This window comes from Lontra canadensis, unplaced genomic scaffold (assembly GCF_010015895.1).
Source record: "Lontra canadensis isolate GAN:19392208 unplaced genomic scaffold, GSC_riverotter_1.0 scaffold1, whole genome shotgun sequence".
Taxonomy (NCBI): Eukaryota; Metazoa; Chordata; class Mammalia; order Carnivora; family Mustelidae; genus Lontra; species Lontra canadensis.
This window is the reverse complement of record NW_022630995.1, coordinates 87,680,437-87,701,927: the sequence shown is the minus strand read 5'-3', so window position 1 is coordinate 87,701,927 and position 21,491 is coordinate 87,680,437. Positions and strand designations below refer to the sequence as shown.

The 21,491-nt window shown below is 39.5% G+C and overlaps 1 protein-coding gene across 2 annotated transcripts in view; it reads right to left on the bottom strand.

Annotated features, from left to right (window-relative positions):
* The window catches only part of PRDM5 (PR/SET domain 5), a 216,089-nt gene that overhangs the window by 123,052 nt on the left and 71,546 nt on the right, over positions 1 to 21,491 (bottom strand). For both annotated transcript variants that reach the window (XM_032858594.1, XM_032858584.1), the window contains one exon: positions 13,564 to 13,686. In XM_032858594.1, coding sequence (XP_032714485.1) covers positions 13,564 to 13,686 — 123 coding nt within the window. The remainder of the gene's footprint in view (positions 1 to 13,563; positions 13,687 to 21,491) is intronic.

The following is a 21,491-nucleotide window of genomic DNA, read 5'->3' as shown; positions in this document are numbered from 1 at the left end:
TAGGGAAAACGATGTTGGCAAAGTCACAGCATTGCAAAGGGTGATTTAGGTTATGGCAAGCAACAAGCCTAGCTGTAACCCTAGGTATTGCAGAAAAGTTGCAGACAAGTCCACTGAAAAGGTAGCTTTGATGTGTGGAGTGACCAAGAAGTCAGGCACAGATGGAACGTCCGCTGTGAATTGCAGCATTTGAAGAAAATTATAAGGCAACTACCTCACCTACTGAGACAGGGAAAAAAAAAAAAAGGTGGAAAAGTAGAAACCTAGAAGAAATTTTGTTCAACCAATCAATATGACTGTATATTTTATATGTCAACTTGAGTAGAACACAGGGTGTCCAGATATTTGGTCAAACATTATTCTGGGTATATCTGTGAGAGTATTTTCAGATGAGATTAACATGTGAATTCACTGACTGAAAATAGGAGCTTGCCCTCCCCAACATGGGTGGGCCTCATCCAATCAGTTGAAGTCCAACAGAACGAAAGACTGACCTTCCCCTGAGTAAAAGACAATTCCTCCTGCCTGACTTCCTCCAAACTGGGACATTAGCTCCCTCCTGCCTTTGGACTTGAGCTGAAACATGGGTTGTGTCTCAAGCCTAAGGGTCTTCCGATTTAAACCACAGCCTCAGTTCTCCTGGTTCTTTGGCCTTCAGACTCAGACTATTACATCAGCTCCCCTTGGTATCTAGCTGGCTGGCTCACCCTGCAGATCTTGGGACTTGTCAGCCTCCATAATCATGTGAGCCAATTCTTTTTTTTTTTTTTTTTAAGATTTTTATTTATTTATTTGACAGAGATCACAAGTAGGCAGAGAGGCAGGCAGAGAGAGAGGAAGGGCGGGGAGAAGCAGGCTCCCTGCTGAGCAGAGAGCCCGATGCGGGACTCGATCCCAGGACCCTGAGATCATGACCTGAGCCGAAGGCAGCGGCTTAACCCACTGAGCCACCCAGGCGCCCATGTGAGCCAATTCTTACAATAAGTCCCTTGACACACATATCCACTGATTCTGTTATTCTGGGGAACCCTGACGAATACAATTAAACTTGAAATTTAAGATATTTGTTACACTGCTACAATAGAATCTATATGATAAAAAACTAAAGTACATTTGATATAACTTCTAGTCAAAGAAAACGTATCAACCTAGACAAAAATGTAACAATAAATAACCTACAGATAATTTCAGAGCAATTATCTTTCAGTATCAATAGATTTTAATTCTACTTCTTTTCATTTTAATGACGATAGAAGCACTTTTAATAGAGATAAGTAATTTATTTGAGGGAAAAAAAAAAGAATTGAGCCTGTATGTGCCAAGAGCTATGCTGGGACGAAGTATACCACAGGGAAATAAACCACGCACAGCACTCACCCTCAGAGCTTATAAACTAAGTGTACGCCATTAATCACCCACCATCTTGTATGCCATTAATCAACCACAAAAGAAATCAAAAGAAATGGAAAATAACCTGATGAATCCAAAGACAGTGAGAACATGGTGCTTCTAGAGCACCATTCTATATAATGGAGAGAGCTGATCTCAACTGGAGTTCAAGGATGGTTTCCTGGCAATATGATGACTTAGCTCAGATTTGAAGGATACAAACAGAGGAATGTAGCAAAGGGAAAAGGGAAAATGCATGTGTGGAACAAGTGGAAAGAGCTGGGACATTTAATAGCTGGGTAAAAACGAGTATAAGCTGCAAAAACGGAATGAAAATGAGTGGCTAGGAGAGGAGAGTACTTCACAACAGATGAAAAGCTCTGCTCCCCTACTTCCAGGCTCAATAAACTTGAGCTCAGCCTTTTCATCTGAAAAATGGGGATACTACTCCTTTGCAGGGAGAGAGGTTGTTAAGAAATTAAGTGAGATAATGCTGATGCAAAAATATGACAAATTTTTATAATGGACCCAAATAGCAATTTGAAATCTCATTTCATAAGTACAGATAATCAGTTTTTATTTATTTTGTTTTGGTTTTAGTTATTGATTGACTTTCTAGGGATTAAAATAATGATAGGGTTTCCTCTGGCTTTTAGATGATGTCGGAAGAGTTAAAAATCGTATGTGTTATTGAATGACAAGATGTGAAGTATCTTCAGGGATTATTATATATCACTTTCATATACAATATGGCATTGGTCATACCATGAATTGAAACAAAGCAAGATATATTTACAGAAGTTTAATACAAGCATAAAATGCCCAATAATATGATTTTAAATCTAATAAAGAAAAAAAATGAGGAAAGAGAAGAAAAGCTATTTACAAGCACACTACATTCCAAAGTCTAGAAATGTGCACATGGGGTTAAGTCACATAGGGAAAGCTCTCAGAAGCCCAGTTGGTTTACATGCTATTGCTAGAAGAAGAGTCAGGTTAACTCTCAGCAAGAGTGACCATGTTCCTTTTTCCATCCTGAAAAACTAATAGAATGCAAAGAAAGAAAGAATGAAGGAAGGAAGGAAGGAAGGAAAGAAGGAAGGAAGAAAAGAAGTGAGGGAGGAGGGAAGGGAGGGAGGGATGAAGGAAGGAAGGAAGGAAGGAAGGAGGGGGGAATGAGGGAGGAAGGGAGGAAAAAAGAAAGAAGGAAAGAAAACAAACTAATAGAACAGACGGATATGTAAACCACCATTAACTGTGCGTAGCCATATGTCAAAGGATTTACTTAACCACAGGAAAAGAAACCAGGAAATGGTGCTTTAATCTCTGTTCATTGAGAAGAATTTAATAAAACGTTCATTAAATACCAACTTAAGAAATAATGAAACATTAGTCATTTGATTATGCATTTAATTAAGTATAATAAAAAGTGTGTATAGTTTTGACATAAGTCAGCCATGATGATGATATATTTAATTACTTCCTAGACTCTTGTTAAAATCCAGAAAAGGGAAGGCCACAACTCAAAACTCAGAACTCCTCTTTCATTCAACTCTGCACCTTCCCGATGCAATAAAGCACCACAAAGAGTGGCCTACAACTCAGTAATGAATCTTCCTTTTTCCTTTTCCTCAAGCAGTCTTTTTGGAATCATGTGAGACTTCCCAAGAGGACTAAGACACAATTAAGGATGACTAGATTAGGTTCTAAGAAACATATTTCCTAAGGTTCTGTGAGCCGGTTTCTCAAATTCTCAGAATTTAATATACTTAGCTGAATACAGTATAACTTTATTGTTTACTATAATCTTTGTTGAATTGAATTGAAAGACATATAAATTCTAAGACAAATTTTACACCTTCTTTTGAATATTTTATTAATCCAGTAATGGAACATGAAACTTCATATATTTTTTGTATTGCTAAGTAGTGGCTGAACCTTTTATGAGAATTCACTCATGTACTGGATGGCGTACACATTTCTTTGAATAAAAATTTCCCTAGAAAACTCAACTTCCCTTCATAAAGAACTGTCACTAATTCTAGTGTTTTATGTTTATGCATTAAATTAGCCTCACTTTGCAGCTTGTTTATTGACTATTTTAATACCAATCATTTAAAAAAATGTAAAACTCATCATAAAATGTATCTCCAATTTTTTTTTTAAAAAGCCATTTTCTTCTTTATGTTCATACACAAAAAAAATCTTGCCTGGAAACGAGTGGTATGTATGCTTGGTTTTAGTTGTCTAAATTTTAGATTTAAGACTTAAATATGTGTGTGTGTGTGTATTATTTTAATTTCCTCCTCTGATAAATGGGGTATTCATATTATCTGCTGTACTGAATCTAATACCAATGCCTCTTCTTTTCACTATATTTTTAGCAACTAAAAAATTTTAAACTTTCTTCTTTTTAGTCTTTACCATATCTCTTCTTAAACCTTGTATGATATAGCACAATCCCAGTGTATTTAATGCAATGTTGATTAATTTTTAAATACGAATCTTTCATTATTATTATTTATTAGGTAATTCAAAAGAAACTACCAGTTCACAGCAAATACCATCTTTCCCATGAACCTTTGCCATTTCACTATTCTATATCCAGGTTTCCAAGTTAGTCCAGGCTGGACTGCTGGGTTCTTAGTCAATGGAATTATCTTCAATCTAAGGCTCTGATTATTGGTGGTAACAACTATAAAAAAAGATCTAGGACTTAACAAGGTGCTGTTGGCCACACAGTTATCTGGCTAAGAGACAAAGTACTTACAGTAGACTGAACCGTGTACACACATACCAGTACATGTCCTGCACTCACAGAGTAAAAATGCAACACTTTGCCAGACCAAATACTCTCACGTCCCTAGATTACAGACCAGAGTTCAAGTGGAAGCATTTGCCTTCTGTTATTTCAAAGGAAACAGACATAGCTTTCTTCCAAATTGACAAGGCAACTTCAGCCAGGTGTCCCACATCAGGAGAGAAGCGACAGAAAGCAGAGGAGGCCAGGTCACCCGGCACTCGCTGAGCCCCAACTGGATACACCCCTGCTCACGTGGGCGGGGGGGAAAACAAAGAGAGCCGAAACAGACTGTTCTTGAGGAACTCAGCCCAGTGACAGAAACACATACAGAAGTTAATCATTGCTCTAAGTCAGCCCACGGCTCTATCACTTAGTTGGGATTTCTATTCTGGAGATATTGGGAACATTTTAAATAATTTTGTTTCAAATTTTAAAAATTTTAAAGTAAATATTAAATAAAATTTAACTTTAAAATAGTAATAATAAATTTAAATTAAATATAAAATAGAAGAGTCAGCACTTTTCCTCCCAGAAGAATAATTTCACAAAATCCCAATTTTAAATTCTACTTCGTACTTTCACAATGACCAATCCTGTTAACAAAGGTCCCACATCAATCAGGAAACGAACATTCTCCAGCACTCCAGCTTCTCTTTGGCTGATGTCACAGAGGTGGACTTTGCTGGCTTAGGAATTATGAAAGCACGGGAGTCTCTGAAATGATTTCTAGAGACCCTACCTACTCACAACCAGCATTCCGCATTCTATTTTTTTTTAAGACTTTATTTATTTATTTGACAGAGAGAAAGCACAAGTAAGCAGAGCTGCAGGTGGAGGGAGAGGGAGAAGGAGAAGCAGGCTCCCCACAGAGAAGGGAGCTCAATGCAGGGCTCCATCCCAGGACCCCGGGATCATGACCAGAGCTGAAGGCAGATTTAAGGATTGAGCCACTCAGGCGTCCCCCAGCACTCTGCATTCTGAAACACAGCTGAGAGAGGGCAGAAAGAAAGTCTATGTGTTCTCTAAGAAACAATCGCCATGCACAAAACCCCCTTCTCTACAAACGCTGAAAAGTGGCTTAGCATCATCATAAGGATCTCAAACCTGTCTTTGAGGTTGCCAAACCACTCTTGCTAATAAAGGTCTCTGCACAGCACAAGCCACCATCCCCACAGGACACTCCTAGCAATCTTTCCAAAGAGAAGACAGATCACAGAACCACAGCCTGTACAAGGGCACAGTAAACAGTATTCAAGGGGCCTAAGTGGACATATGGTTTCCTGGGCATCCAACAACTGAGAAGCTGAGGGGCAGGGCACCAGGCTGCTGCTGCCATGGTCTGGGGCAGGCCCAACAGGATTTAGTCATGGCGCATAGCAGGCTGTTGCCTGAGTGGTTATTTGCTAGCTCGTCTCCGACATGCTTGGTGTTTACACTAACTACCCTGAGAAGATTTTAGACTAAATAAAACAGATTTTGCTCAGTTCTATATAGAAACAAATCTATAGAGACAAAAACTATAAATGTGACAGAGCTGTGATAAAAATACTTGCTAAATTATATTGGCACGCACAGGGTCCAGGTGTTTTGCTTATGTTATCTCGTTTAATTTAATCGCCACAAAATCCAGTGAGGTAGGTACAGTGATCATTAATTCACAAGAAGGGGAGCACCTGGGTGGCTCAGTTGTTGAGTGTCTGCCTTCCGCTCAGGTCATGATACCAGGGTCCCGGGATCAAGCCCCACATAGGCTTCTTGCTCAATGGGAAGCCTGCTTCCCTCTCTTGCTATCTCTCTCTCTCTCTATCCCCCTGTCAAATAAATATATAAATAAATAAATCTCTAAAAAAATTTTTTTTCACAAAAAGGAGGAGTTCCAAGATTATTCTTACCCCCATGGAGACAGTGACAAGACACCTCATGAACTATAGTATTTCAGTGTTCAACACGGGCCCTGGCATGAAGCAGATGCTTAAGAGCTATCAGCTGAACAAATGCATCAAGTGAACTAACTGAGCCAGCAAGGCTCAGAGCCAGGAATCTACTGTTTAAACTGCCTTTTTTAATAGTATCCAAACTAGGCTCAGTTCTGCCTTCCTTCTGATTCTAGATCAAGTGCTTGTTTTGTCCACTGACTTTAGCCTTCCTCATCCTCCTACAAAGCAAATTACCCTCACTGACCATTGCCAGAGCCAGCCTTAAAGATGGCACCCAATGACGCCCTACCTCCTGGGACTGACACCCCTCCACTGTACTGGGGTCTGTGTCTATGTGACTAACAGCATCCCACGGCAGTAATAGTACAGTATGTCATTTCCAAAATTAGGTTATAAAAGATGGCCTCTCCCTCTCACACACACATTGTAAAGACCTATTTAGCCAGAGCGACTCCATCTTGGTTAAAAGCCATTTTGTTGTTTGTGCAGTAAAACTTAAACTGACCCTGCCCCCGCCTCCAGAGAAACTTACTAAGAAGCAAGTCTGGGAAACCAGTAAAATATGGTCGGCTAGTTCCTAATAACAGAGCCCAAAATACAAGGCCAGGTCGGCCAGTTCCTGATAACAGAGCCCAGAATACAAGAACGAGTCAGGCCAGGTGGAGACATCCAATCAGTAAAAGTACACATACTGTCTCCCTAACCACCAAAGAATGTAAACTCCACCTTTTGGGGGCCAAACTTGAGCGCCAATTCTAACCAGAGTAATAGGTTAGTTCAAACAGCTACTATAGGGTAAACTGTAATTCAACTGGCCACCTGCATATGACCTAACATGACCATGCAACTTTCTGTGTATGTTACAATCTCATTGGCCACCTACGTCTGGCCAAGCTTTTGCTCTATAAAAATTAGTCTGTGAGACTGAAAGGGGTCACTCTCTTCAGAGGCGGCCCTGACTGGTCAGTCAATTCTTGAGCCTGTAAGCTGGGGGTGGTCGCTCTCTTTGGAGACGGCCCTGGCTGGTCAGTCTGACTTCTAATGCTTAGCATAGAATAAAGTTTTGCATAATTTTAACTTTGTTTCAGTCTCGTTCCCCTGGCCAATCAGTCTGACTTCTAATACTTGGCATAAAATAAAGCTTTAAATAACTCACTCTGTCTCAGTCTCGTTTCATTTAATAACGGACCTAACACACATCACTCTCAGAGAAGCAACTGCCATGTCATGAGGATAGCTTCACATGGTGAAAGAGCCATGTGAGTAATCTTGGAAGTAGAATCCCCACCCCAGTCAAGTCTTTAGAGGCTTCAAACGGCCCCACATGACACTTGATTACAATAGTCCTTAGCTAGAACTCCAGAACCACCCAGGAAAGTTGCTCCCAAATTCCTGATCCTCAGAAAATGTATGAAATAATGAACATTTGCTGTTTTAAAGCTGTCAAAATTTGGGGGAAATTCATTATGCAGCAATAGATAACTAATACAATCACAAAAAAGATACAGATAAGATTTAGGCTAGATGAAAATCATTCTGAAAAATAACTCAAAAGTCATGCTCTAATAAAAGTGATTCACAGAATCCTCATAGTCAAAAGACAACAGCACAGTTTGTTTTGCTGCTGGGTGGGACATGGACACTACACTAGGAAGCAGAACTGGTCTTGAATGGAGGTAGCAGAAGAAATCACCTGTATGGTTTCTGGATTGAGCAGCTCAGAAAGTCCCGCCTACTCAAAACTTTTCCCTACACCCAAACTGACATGCTCTGATCCTGAAATTTTCCTATCATTGATTTCAAGAGATCTAAATGCTAACTTTAACACATTTTTAACACGTTAGCTAGAAGCTGAGGAAAAAGGAAATAAAAGGAAAAAGAAGCAAGGACAGATACTGCCTAAGCATGACCTCTGTATAAAGGAAAAGAAGGTACAATGGTTTTGAATGAACTCAGGATAGTTTGAGAACTTAACATTAAGATCAAGGAATATCTGACATAAATAACTCTAAAATATGTATATCTTTAAATTAAACTGTTCTGCAAATGTTCAGTAGTTTCAAAAATATCCAAATAGTAAGTTGAGAAACATGGCAGGTTTTTAAAATCTGCATTTACTCCTTTGTAAATTATCTCAATTCTAAGGTATTAGAGCACAGTGGTTTTAGAGGGCCGGCAGGGAAGACAGATCACCTGGCTTCAATTCCTACCCAGCTACTCAGTGGCTGTGTGGCCTCGGCTAGTTACTTAGACTCTGAATATCAACAACCTCATTTGGCAAAGGGAGGCAACAATTATAGCACCTCCCTCATGGTAAGTATTAAGGTTATAACACACCTAACCACTTATTGGCACACAGTAAATATTCAGTTAGCTGCCATCACCATCATCATTATTCAGGATTAACTGATTCATTTCAAGTATCAACTGATACATTATCACTACACATAACTTAAAAAGGATATTTCTATAAATACTCATTTGGCCTGCCAATAAACTACAAACTGAATTAAAAGAATAAGTTGATAAGTAATACATTAATTCCAATACTTCCCATGAGAATACGTGGTCACAGTAGGACTAGTACTTAAAACTTCATAGGACTGGGGCACCTGGGTGGCTCAGTGGGTTAAGCCTCTGCCTTTGGCTCAGGTCATGATCTCAGGGTCCTGGAATCGAGCCCCGCATCGGGCTCTTTGCTCGGCGAGGAGCCTGCTTTCCCCTCTCTCTCTGCCTGCCTCTCTGCCTACTTGTGATCTCTCTTTCTCTCTCACTGTAAAATAAATAAATTAAATCTTTAAAAAAAAAAAAAAACTTCATAGGCCCAACTGCTTGTAATTGTACCTCAGTTTAAACTTTTACCTAATGAAAGACAAATACATACATTACTATAAGATAATCCATTAAAAGATCTGCAAGTTATTTAACTGATATTTTTGTGGTGTTACTGAAGAAATCATTAGACAGTTGCACCTTAATATCCTATAACAGATTCTAGAAAATATTATAAAAATACCATTTACATAAATCTGATAGGAAAAAACAGAACTAGAGAAGAAACTGAATTAAAGAAAAGTATAATTTTTATAAATGAAAAATCCTTTCAATTTTTTTTTGGTTGCTTGGGTGCTAGGTTGGTACCACTGTGATATGAGTGCTGCATCACCATTCAATAAACCTGTGGATCTTGTTTCGATGACAACGGAGAAAGTCTTGTCTGTGCTTTAAAAACATTCAAGTTGCTTCTCTCTTAGGGAATCCACATCTGATCTCCCAGCTCCACCATTCTGAAATATCACATGTCACCAGAAGAATCCAGGATAGACTGCCTAAGACCTCGCAACAAGGCAGAGGAAGGAGAGAAAATAGTATGTAATAAAATAGCTCTCCTGGTAATGGGAAAACTAAACTGACATCAGAATTGGGACAAAGCTATGCTGACATCACAAGTTTGGCTCAATACCTGGTGCTCTCTTAACTTATTTCGGCAATCCACACAACCTGACATCCCTTGTGAGGTGTACCAAAACCCAAATGTTTTTCCATATGCTCCTTTTTCTTATGACACCAAGCCACCTTTTCATTTATGTTGATAACATACTGCAAAAAAGTCCCAGGGAAGGGATGCCTGGAAATATGTCCTAAATACATCTCTAAAATATCCCACTGGGGCCCCTGGGTGGCTCAGTGGGTTAAAGCCTCTGCCTTCGGCTCAGGTAGTGATCCCAGAGTCCTGGGATGGAGCCCCACATCGGGCTCTCTGCTCAGCAGGAAGCCTGCTTCCCCCTCTCTCTCTGCCTGCCTCTCTGCCTACCTGTGATCTCTGCCTGTCAAATAAATAAATAAATAAATTCTTTAAAAATAAAATAAAATAAAATATCCCAAGAATTCACAGTCTCAACTTTGAATAACATAATTCTGTACCTAAATAAATAATTTTCTATGAAAAGATAAGAAATTTTTAAAAGCCTGTAAAACCCTGAGTGGGTCAAATATTTATTTAACTATTACTTTTTTTCCTTTGGTGTAACAAAATTAATTTATAATAAGAGTCACCCATTTTTTTTATGTAGCCTAAGAATTCTTTTGGTTCATTTTAAGCCACGTCTTTCACAATTAGAATTTTCTGGTTCAGTTGGAAATACTTTTTAGAAGCCTGAACATATAGCTCAACTAATGATTCTGAAATGTGTGCATGTGGGAAGAATTTTGTTGCTTACAAGAGCCTTTAATAATTCATACATTTAAATCATCATTTCCAAAGCAAATTTTCCAAAATCAGATAAATTGCAAAACTACAAGTAAACTAAGTCTCCAAAAAGGAGTTCCAAACCTCTGCCAAAACAGACCTCAAATTCTTAATCCCTTGTCCAAAAAAATTGGACCAAGTATTGACGTTTTCCACCAAGCAAGCCACATAGCCACAAATGTTTCTCATTTACTCCACTCCTGGGACATACAGCTCAAATAAAAAATTTCCTGAATACCCCAAATTTCAGATACAATTTGGAATGTAAATGATTCATAATGTTATGCAGGAAACATTATGATCTTCTCCTACCAACTCAATGTTTCTGGAATGTAACCCACAGGAGATTATCCCAACGAATCAGAAGGCTGACATCACCGTCAGCCTTGTGACCCAACTATTATGTCCTCTGCCCCTAGCTCAGATGTGATTTTGAACTCTGAACGCTCTGCTACTCCAGCTACCGTTCAAGTAAAACAGACATTCCACCAAGGGAGCTAACGAAGATCCACACTGAGCTCTGTGGCGAGTAACATGGTTACAGTGCACTCAACCCCCCTCGAAGGAAAGGCCAAAACAACATTAAAAGGAATTAAAGGCACTGTCATCACTTGTGCACCAAAAGACTCCCCCAGTGGCCTCTGAACAGATTCTAATTAAATTCGAGGGTGAAACTTCACAGAGCCTCTAGTTAGTTTATGAATCCTATTCCAATCCCACCCTGCTTCACCTCCTCTAAATCAAATAACTTCTGGGAATATCAAAGTTGCAACAGTCATCCCTTTGCAGATTCTTCCTCTCTTCCAAGGAAAGAAGCACAGCGGAAGAAGAACACTGGACTGAAGGCCCAAATGAACATGAAAATTGTGTGAGTCTTAGCAACTGTGGTTACTCAAAAAGAGAGACATGTGGGTGGTCCCATATCATGAAATAAATAAACAGGGCATGGAGTCATGAATGTGGTTAAGAGAAGATGGAGATAAATACCTACTGACCTAGTATTCCACTATCTAAAGGGATCATGACAAGCAAAATGTACACTGAAAGGTAACTCTCCAACAAGCCTTATCTGAGAGAGCCTGACACAAAATGCAAAGCTGAGCGGGCAACACCTTAGAACTCTGGGCAACTGGAGAGAGTTACCGATGCTACAGAAGTAACAGCCAGTAGGAAGACATGTCTCAAACAAAAGGCATCTGAGCAAAGGTTAAAATTATTATTTAAGCATAAGGAGAAAAAGAATCTAGTTTAAATAGAATAACAGTCTCTAAAACAGTAATAAAGAAAGAACACAAAACAATGGGTTTGCCTAAAGTAAATTTCATGGGTCTGTAGGCTTTCTGATAGCGATAACATTCACAAGGAAATACTAAAACTGAGTCTATAAACTAAAATTATGAGTTAACTGGAGATACTGTGAGAGGACTGCATCAGGAGACCACAAAAAATATATATAAAATAATTGAAAAAAAAGTTAATGTTCACACATTTTAAAAAATCAATTAAAATCTGTGGTTGGATCAATGTATGTCATGGGTCATCTAAAAAATGGCTTGAATATCTCTAACTGCCGAAAGATCCTGTTTTCCAGCCGATCCGAGCCTGTTGGTAAGAGGCATCTCTCATTTATCCAGACCAAAAAAGACAGTAATCACATTGGTCATCCAATACTTATTTATATTGAGAAAATGTGGTTAGCTAGTAACATCAGAAAATGGAATATTCTAGATGACCATCTTTTCTGGTTACTTTAAAACCTAATTCTGCATATTTTCCCTCTTGTGACTGTTGGTTTTACACTGAGTGAAATCAGCATAACCTTCAGCAAATATTAAACCTAGAGTTTATGTAAATGGCACGATGTTTACGAAGCTTCTAGAATAGTACACATGGTAAATACTTGAGGAAATACATTATTCTTTTCCTTCTCTCTTACTTCTACCAACCATAGTTTTGCTTCTTCTTTTGCAGTTTAGGATCCAAAAGCTGTTTTCACATGTGATCAGCCAATTTCCCCCCAAAATGCAATGTTTCTTTTTCTGCTAATCATCTGATCAAAGAGTTTTAATTAGAGGACCCCTCTAAAAATGTACTGCCTTAATTTTTTCTCTTCCTGGTTTAATTTCTACTGAGGAATCACCTAAGTTCAAATATAGTTTCTATCAGAACCCAATGTTATATGAAGCACTATACTAGAATACAGGGATACAGAATTCAATAAAATATGGTTCCTACTTAGGATGGTTAATTTTACATGTTAACTCGACTGGGCAACAGGATCCCGAGATAGTTGTTCAAGCATCATTCTGAGTGTTTCTGTGATGGTGTTTTGGCATGAAATTAACATTTAAGTAGATGGACTTGAGTAAAGCAAATTGCCCTGTACAGTGGGGGTGAGCCTCAGCCAATCAGTTGAAACCACCCCCCTACCTCCCACACCCCCTGCAAATTAGAGAATTCTCCTGCTTGATGACCTTCACACTGGAATACCTGCTCTTCCAACCCAACAGCATGTGAAGTGGAACACTGGTTCTTCCTTGTTCTACAGCAGCCCGTGGATTCTAGATTCAAAGTGGGACATTAGCTCTGCAGAGTTTGGATTTGGCCAGCCTCCTCTGTAACCACATAAGCCAATTCCTTAGAATAAATCTCTCTATAGATAGATAGATAGATAGATAGATAGAAAGATATAGATATAGATAGATAGATATAGATATCCTACTGGTTCTATTTCTTTGCAAAACCCTGACTAATACACTATCTTCAAAAAGCTCAAAATCCATTCATGAGGATATACCCACGTAAACTTTCTCCACAAAGCCTTTCCCAAAAATAACACAGAATATTGCACTATGAGCCAAATAAACCATCAAATAAAGAAACTATCAATAAATGTTCACTGAATGAATTAAAAGAACTTGAAAATGAGATCTGCTAAGGACAATATCAGACCATATAATTCATTCCCTCAAGAATTCTCATAAAGAGAGTGATCTGGTGTCAATTTACAACTAGACTTGCCCCTTTCCTGCATAAGCTGAATGGATGGGATTTCTCTGCTTTATGAGTTAGTTACTGTTATTTGAAGCAGGTCATTGGGAATAAATTTAAAACAGGGAATGCAGTTATAAATTAGTTCATTCCCCTCACAGTGCAGAGTACAAATAAGAAGCAAATAAGCTCACTTGAATGGCAGCCAAGTTCTTCTGTTCCTGAGATGGTGCCTCATGAACAAAGCGAAGCCAGTTGGAGTGTCGTGGGTTGGTGGCATCCAAAATGTATAGAACTTCTCCCTTACTCCCACGAACCTGAAACATAAAAAGCTCCTGAGTTTGTACCTGAAGTCAGTATTGGTCATACTAAACATATCAAGGGGAGGATATGATATTTTTTCATAAGCATATGCCTTTGTTATTGACAGGTGTTGAATAGATGCTGGATTAACATCCAGTCTTCCCCTTAAACATGTGTACAAATAGAGTCTCCTATTTTATTTGGCAGATGTCTAGATGACTCACAATTGCAAGCAACTCTCAGAAACATCCTGTGTTGATAGCTCTTTTCTGGTTAAAATTATTTGTTTGTAGGTATATTTTAATATACGTGTTGCAACTGCAATCACTCAGGGGATAACGATAATTGCAACCTGTCCCCTTTTTTCCACAGAAGAGGCTGGTTCCCGGTTGAGGGGATGGAGCTGGAGCAATCCTTTCAATTTCTCTCTCCACCTGTTTACCGAATCATTTCCATATGATGAGAACTTGCTAATGAAACCAGTGGAAGCAGACTCCACTGAGCCACATTTTCACATTTTTAACTAGCTGATGAATAAAACAGGTTCCATTTTGTTTCTTCATGGCCTGCTCATGGCTTGCTGAAGACAGTGGGCCCACTGTCTTTTGTTTCATGCCATAAACCCTCCTGGTCAGACCCATTCAAGATTCAGTGGGAGAGAGGGAGTAAACTGAAAGGAGTGGATAGTCCAATGGACATTCTTGAATTCAAGTTGCTTCAAATGGAGCTTCTCCAAAGCTTCTGTACTGTAGGTTGTCAGGCACTGCTCAGTTCAGTAATGCATATGTCAATCTCCATCCAACTCACTCTGTGTTTATATTCAACTGGAATCCAGGGGAGGGGGAAAGAAGGAATGAGTGATCAGCATTTCAGATCTCTAACACCAAGTAACGCAAATATAAGAACAAGAATTCATCTCTGCAGACTTGGGGTGGGGATAAACAAATTCTACATTTCCAAAATCTTATTTGATAAAATAAAGCACAACCAGCCTACTAAGGTATATATTTTCATGACACATTTGGCCAATCATGCAGTCACTGGACATAATTTACTGATTCCTACCACAGGCCAGCTTCAGGCACTGGGAATCTTTCAGTAAACAAGACAGTTGAAGCTTAACATCGCAGCACTTAAGAACAAACAAGCATAGAATATAACTTAGGTAAAGAGAAGAGTTGTGAAGCAGAGAGAGAGGAAGCAGAGTGAGGAGCGCCGGCGAGCTCAGAGGAGACGGAGAAGAGTTCTAATGAAGGCAGGCTCCGCCAACAGCCAGGGCAGAGCTGGAGAGAGTGCTCCCAGACAGACGGAATAGCACAGAAAAGGCAAATAGAAAGGCTCTGTGAGTGGAACAGAATGAGCCACGGAGAACACGAGGGGCATTGAGATCAGAAAGATTGCACAGGCCCAGTCACACACTGATGTACAGACTAGGAAGCCATCTACAGAGACCACATTATCCCCCAAAAACTTAGACACTGAAAAATCTGCTGCACATTACAAAAACTTGTGTATCAGGATTTTAGCATATATTGTCCAGAAAAAAGAGTTTGCCTGTTCCTACTACCTTATACATTCACTGCCATGTTTCTCAAACAATTCCTGTTTTTTTCTATGCCAAACGATCCTCAATAATCATTTAAAGATCTTGCTAATGAGATGCCAGACCTCACTAAGAAGGAGGAATTTAATTTTTGTTATTATAATTGCTAAAAGAAGAACTTAGGACTATACACACCTACTATTTATCTCTCGCATGTTTAGGTGAAGCTATGGAAATTTGTAATTTCTCATGAAAACAACTCACACTGAGGTCTCCTTTGGGAGGCAAGTGAAAATTGTACTGTTCCTGCTTACCCCTTGAGGTGGAACCCTCACTGCCCACAGGCTCACTGCCCACTGATAGATCGAAAGGACCTTCTGTACCTCTCCTCAAAGAGGACATCAGCTCAACTTTCTTTAAGCAGAGTAAATAAATTATTTTAAATATTTGGGTATAAAGTTTCCTTTCCTGGTTCCTCCACAGCGACAATAACAAAATTGTTTATACTGACAAACAGCTAAATTAAGCAGAAGGAATGGCAAAGCCATTAAATACTTGAAAGAAAAAATCTCAGAACCAACTGTTAGGCAGAAGCTAGACTCTAGCAGTAGAAGCACTACCCCAAGGCAGAGTCCCAAATCCCTAAAGAGGAATTATAGAGACAGGAGCTGGGGTGGTAAATAAACTACACATTAAAAGCCTGGGAATACAAACATCCTGACCTTGTGGCTTCCAAGACCTTGGGGCGGACAGATCAAGAGCCAAAGTGCAGAGCATGCCCTCTCTTCTTCCACCTCTGCCCCAGGGTAACCCCTAGACTCATCCTAACTCACTTGCACTATGGGTACAACCTACCCTCCCCCCCCAGGAGGAGGCTGCCAAGAAGGTTCTGGCACAAACCTCACAGGGTCAAACTCTCCCTCCCAACCTGTGGGAGGAGTTTCCCAAATGACTGGAAGCAGCCTTTAATCATTAGAGACCAGCCCACTATAAACCAGAGCTCCTCCCCACCCAGACAGACCCAATAATATCTAATCCCAAAACAACCCAGGGCGGGATTTCATCTCCCAGCATATGTCCCCTCTCCCACCTTGAGAGTGTCCTTTTGCTTTAACGAACTGCTTTGAACTGCTTTGTGCTTGCTGCTTTCCTTCTGGCCGTCTTTACTGGAGTACAGATCCCCACATAAATCTACTGGGGAATCCAAGGACTGAGACTTCCATTCACACAACAGACTCTCTCTCACCCTTAACGCCACTACTGTTGAAATCCACACAATCCAGCTAATTTTATGTCAGGAAACACCAATGGCTCTGTCAGTGACATATCTCAGTTTGAGAGGATAGCACTACTTACACAAAACAGTCAATGGCCCTTCTAAGTCATACATTTGTCGCCTGGTATTAAGTACAGAATATATCAGATGTGCTTGACATTTGGAATTCTTTCTTCAAACATGTGAAATATAACAAAGATTTCTCTGTGAATTATAGTAAGCACATTTTACCAGGGGCATTGTTTGTTCTTTGTGTACTTCAGCTTTCTCCCAGGCCCTTTGGCTCCAACTATGTCCAATTATTCAGTATTAGTGACTCATTTCCAGTCCATTAGATGTAAGTAAGCACTCTCTGGTTATTTATAACCTTCTCACACCATATTACACCTTAAGAGACAAGTACAGTTTAATTTCATAATAAAATCCCGATGAAACCTGTCATTTTAAATACATCCAAAGTTTTTTTTTTAAGATTTTATTTTTGTCTCAGAGAGAGAGAAAGAGCACAAGCAGGGAGAGTGGCAGGCAGAGGGTGAAGCAGGCTCCCAACTGAGCAAGGAGCCCAATGCGGGGCTCCATCCCAGGACCCTGGGATCATGACCTGAGCCGAAGGCAGACATTTAACCAACTGAGCCACCAGGCGTCCCTAAATACACCCAAATTTATATATTGATTCACTTTTACTTATATTCTTATAACAACACTATCATGTGTTATAGTTGCTTACATATTCATAGTTGAAATAATTTTTTTGTTCACTAACAGACGCACTGCCTGTTTATTTTATTCTGAACACCCTACCCAAATGACTTACAAGTTCCTCCACAATCTTTGCAGGCCACCTGTCTTCTCCAACTTTCAAATGCCTCATTCCCCTATCCCAGTCTTCAACACTTCACTGAAACTCTTAGATTATCTGCACACGTGACTTGTACCGTCCCACCCTAACCACAGCATTCTCCTCATGAAATATCTAAAAGAGACATTCAAAGATCATCTAAGCCATCCTTCCTCTCCAGAGAAATCAAGTAAAAACTCTCCAGACAAATGGCGACTATTAAAGTCTCCATTTATCTATTTCTAATTTAATACTGAACGCTGAGGTAATAAATTGAACATTTTTAAAGTCTAACAAATGAAGAAGATATTCCTTAGTATCATGTTCTAACATCTAACTAAGCTCTGGAGCCAAAAGTGTATTTTCTTTCCTGTCGAAACTGGTCTTCCAAATACCATCATCTTTCATTTGAATTTTCATGAAAATGAAGTGTATTGGTTACTGTCCTAAAAGGATCGTCTTCTGCATGCCTGGGGGCCTATAATGAAGTAAACGTTCTCTTGAAGTAAAAACCATCTCAATCCCAAACGCTGTTTGATCTGCACAGACTTCATAAGCCAGCTACACAAAACAATTAGCTAAGGTAGGGAAGGGAAGGGAAAAGAAATCCTCATATAAAAACGAAAACATTCATACTTCCACATAGTTGTTTATCTGTCGATGAATTTGCCACTTAATAGTAAGTGTAAATTATAACTATGTAGGAATTTGGCAGGTTCTAGTCTCTGTTAAATGCTACTGACATCACTTTTGAAGTGTCCAAGAGAACATGCTACTATGGCTCTCTCCCTTTTTTTCATACCAGAGATTAGTAGTACTAAATATAAGTCACACTTGATTTTGTCTTCCCACCCAGTAAAGAACAGACGAAATCACAACAAAAACAAACAAAAATCAACTCAGTAAGAAAAAATCCTAGCTTTTTTTTTTTTTTTAAGATTTTATTTATTTATTTGGCAGAGAGTGTGAGTGAGAGCACACATCAGGAGGAGAGGCAGAGGGCAGAAGGAGACGGAGAAGCAGGCTCCCCACTGAGCAGGGAGCCCGAGGAGGGTCTCCATCCCAGGACCCTGGGATCATGATGTGAGCCCAAGGCAGATGCTTAACCAACTGAGCCACCCAAGCGCCCCCTAACTTGTAAATTAAAGGGAAAAAAATGGCAATAGGTAACCAGTACAAACTTTTTCTCCCGAATTTAAATATTTTTTGTGTTAAATTGGGTCAACTATAGACAGAAGAGCTCATTTACTACGTAGATAGTTAATTTTCACAAGAAAAAATCCACAGTATTATTTACTCTACATTCTCTATTATTCTGAATGCCTGGGGAATTTTTTACTGACTATATAATAGGACATCAGGGCAAAGCTAATCAGTCATATTTGTCCCCAGACATGGCCAAATGTAACCAAGTGAATTTTATTTTAAATATGGTAAAATGTAATGGCAGTGAAGTACAGTCAGTTCCGAAATATATAGTAATAATGTCCTTAATGAGAAGTCCCAGCATGTTATAGGTTTACTTCTTAAATAAATATATTTCCCTTCCTATCTTTCAACAAGGCTTTTCAAAGAAGCTAGTTTTAAGTACTAAGATTTAAGGTATGGATTTCTTTAGAGTATACAATGTCATCATATCTTTATATTTAAAATACAGGCATTTTCTTCTGTGATTGTTTTTAACTGAAGTTAGGTCAGATGCCTGCCTTCAGTGTCTAATTAAACAGATTCCAGGATATCTTCAGAAGCACAAAAAACAAGTTTGCTCACCTAATCAATTCTGACAGCATAACATTGTCTTTTTTTTTTAAGATTTTTATGTATTTATTTGAGAGAGAGTGAGAGCAAGAGCAATCACAGAGATCACAGAGGGAAAGGGAGAAGCAAACTCACTGCTCAGCAGGTTGCCGCATGCGGGGCTCCATCCCAGGACCCTGGGATCATGACCTGAGCCGAAGGCAGAACTTAACTGACTGAGCCACCCAGGTGCCCCACTTTGTCAAATTAAAGCTACAGAGAGACCCACTTTCAGAAATCAGCAAGGACTGTCCTAGGAAACTAGTGATTTAGGGTTCCTAAACAAAGGGAATGGGTTTTTGGGGTTTTTTTTTTTTTCTGTTGATTTTTCAAAGGATTCTGTTTAAAATTCTTGCTTGCTTTGGGCTTATACACACACTCACACATATTTAGACACACACGGACACACACAAACACACACGTATCACTGAGGCGTATCTGCTTATATCTACCCCCCATACCATCTAATCACCCCAAACATGGATTCCCCCATCTTCAGATGGAAAAGCAGACAGAGAGAAAAACAGATTTTTACAGATCCCAGTTTCTTTAACTGAACAGCATTCAAAACAATGCACAGGAAGTTAAATAACTTAAAAGGATTCATGTGAAAAATTAAGTCTGTTGTTCATTAGAAATAATTAGTGCTCTAAATACGTCAAGCTGAAAGGAACATCAGAAAAGTACTCTGGAGTGGGGAAAACGCTGGTGTTACACAAGCTCTGACTATATCACTGCGGGTGAGTTGTTCCCTCTCACAGAGCTGAGCCACAGCGTCCTGGGCTCCAAAATGGGGTTGACAGTCCCTCCTCCAGGACCTCACAGAAACCGTGCGAGCACCGAATGAAGCAAAATGCAGGACAGCACTGCACACCAGCAGATACCTGCAATCCCAAAGTACTAGGAAATGGAGGCTCACGGTGGCTCACAGACACCTTCAACATAAACGCCGCTTTCCAATGGCACAGCCAGAAACATCCATACCGTTTTTCTGCAGTCCTAACTTCTTCCAAGGAACAAACATGAAAGTCATCCTAAATACCACGGTTCAGATCCAAACACATATTCGAATAGTCCCTACCTCAACCCCTGAAGTACGAGCAGGTGGCTTTAGAAGGCGGGAACAAATCCAGATACCACCTCAGCTGAATCAGCCTAAGTGGCACGTGTTGCTCTGTGACCAACTGCCATCAACTCCAGCCCGGTCCTCTTCAGTGGTTTTAATTCCTCTTACACTTACAGACCTTCACATTTCTGAAGACCAGAGTCCCTCCTTCTCTTTGTTTTCTCTTCTGCAAGACAGGTAATGCTTCCCTTGTCTGATCTCACTGAAGCTCTTTCGCTATCCTGGCTGTCCTCTGTGGATGCACAGGAATCTGCCAAAGCTCTCTTAACACAGGACGTAATATGGCATACAAACAGCCAGATGACCCATCATGGGGCGTCACATCTACCGATGCAACTTAAAAATCACAAAGGCTTTTTTGGCTCCATACCTTACATTTAACTAAAGTTGCCTTTATAATCAACTAAACTGTATCAAGCACATTCTCAAGATACAGTCAGACACAAAGACAAGTCTAACTGAGCACCTTGGTCAAGTTTATGTAGGTAAGTAAATCCTATCTATACTTAGGCCACTGACCATTCCGGGTTGGAAACTTTTTATTTGGGGATAGTCTTGATAAGTATTTTATTCACTAAAAGCTCAGCTAATTTTTTGTAAACATGAAGTCTTTTTTAAAAACTGCCATTGCCTTTATTTCCTTTTAAAGTTCAAAAATATCTTAGGAGATACTTAGGAGAGATACTTAGGAGAGTAATGAGAGACTTAATGTAAAACTTTTTTTTTATAAAGATTTTATTTATTTATTTGACAGAGAGAGAGAGAGAGAGGGAACACAAGCAGGGGAAGTAGGAGTGGGAGAAGCAGGCTCCCCGCCAAGCAGGGACCATGACCTGAGCCGAAGGCAGACGCTTAACTGAGCCACCCAGGTGCCCCTTAATGTAAAACTTTTAAAAGCACTCCTTTTTTGAGTCACACCTCGCCTTTCAAAGTTACTTTGAAAATTGAGCTTTTTTTTTTTTTTTAAAGAAGGAATAACTGATATAAACTGGAAGATACAGTCAAAAGTGCATATCTTTTCCACAGTAAATTTATGAGACAGCCTTCACATTTTAGCCATGGTCCCTTTCTATAGTTTTACAAACATGTTCAGGTATTCCGATTTCAATGACATTTCTGGATAGAAAAGTCTTTATGCATAAAGAATAAGGTACAGGCACCTGGGGGGCTCACAGTTGAGTGTCTGACTCTTAATTTTGGCTCAGGGCAGAATGTCAGGGCTCTAAGACCCAGCCCCAT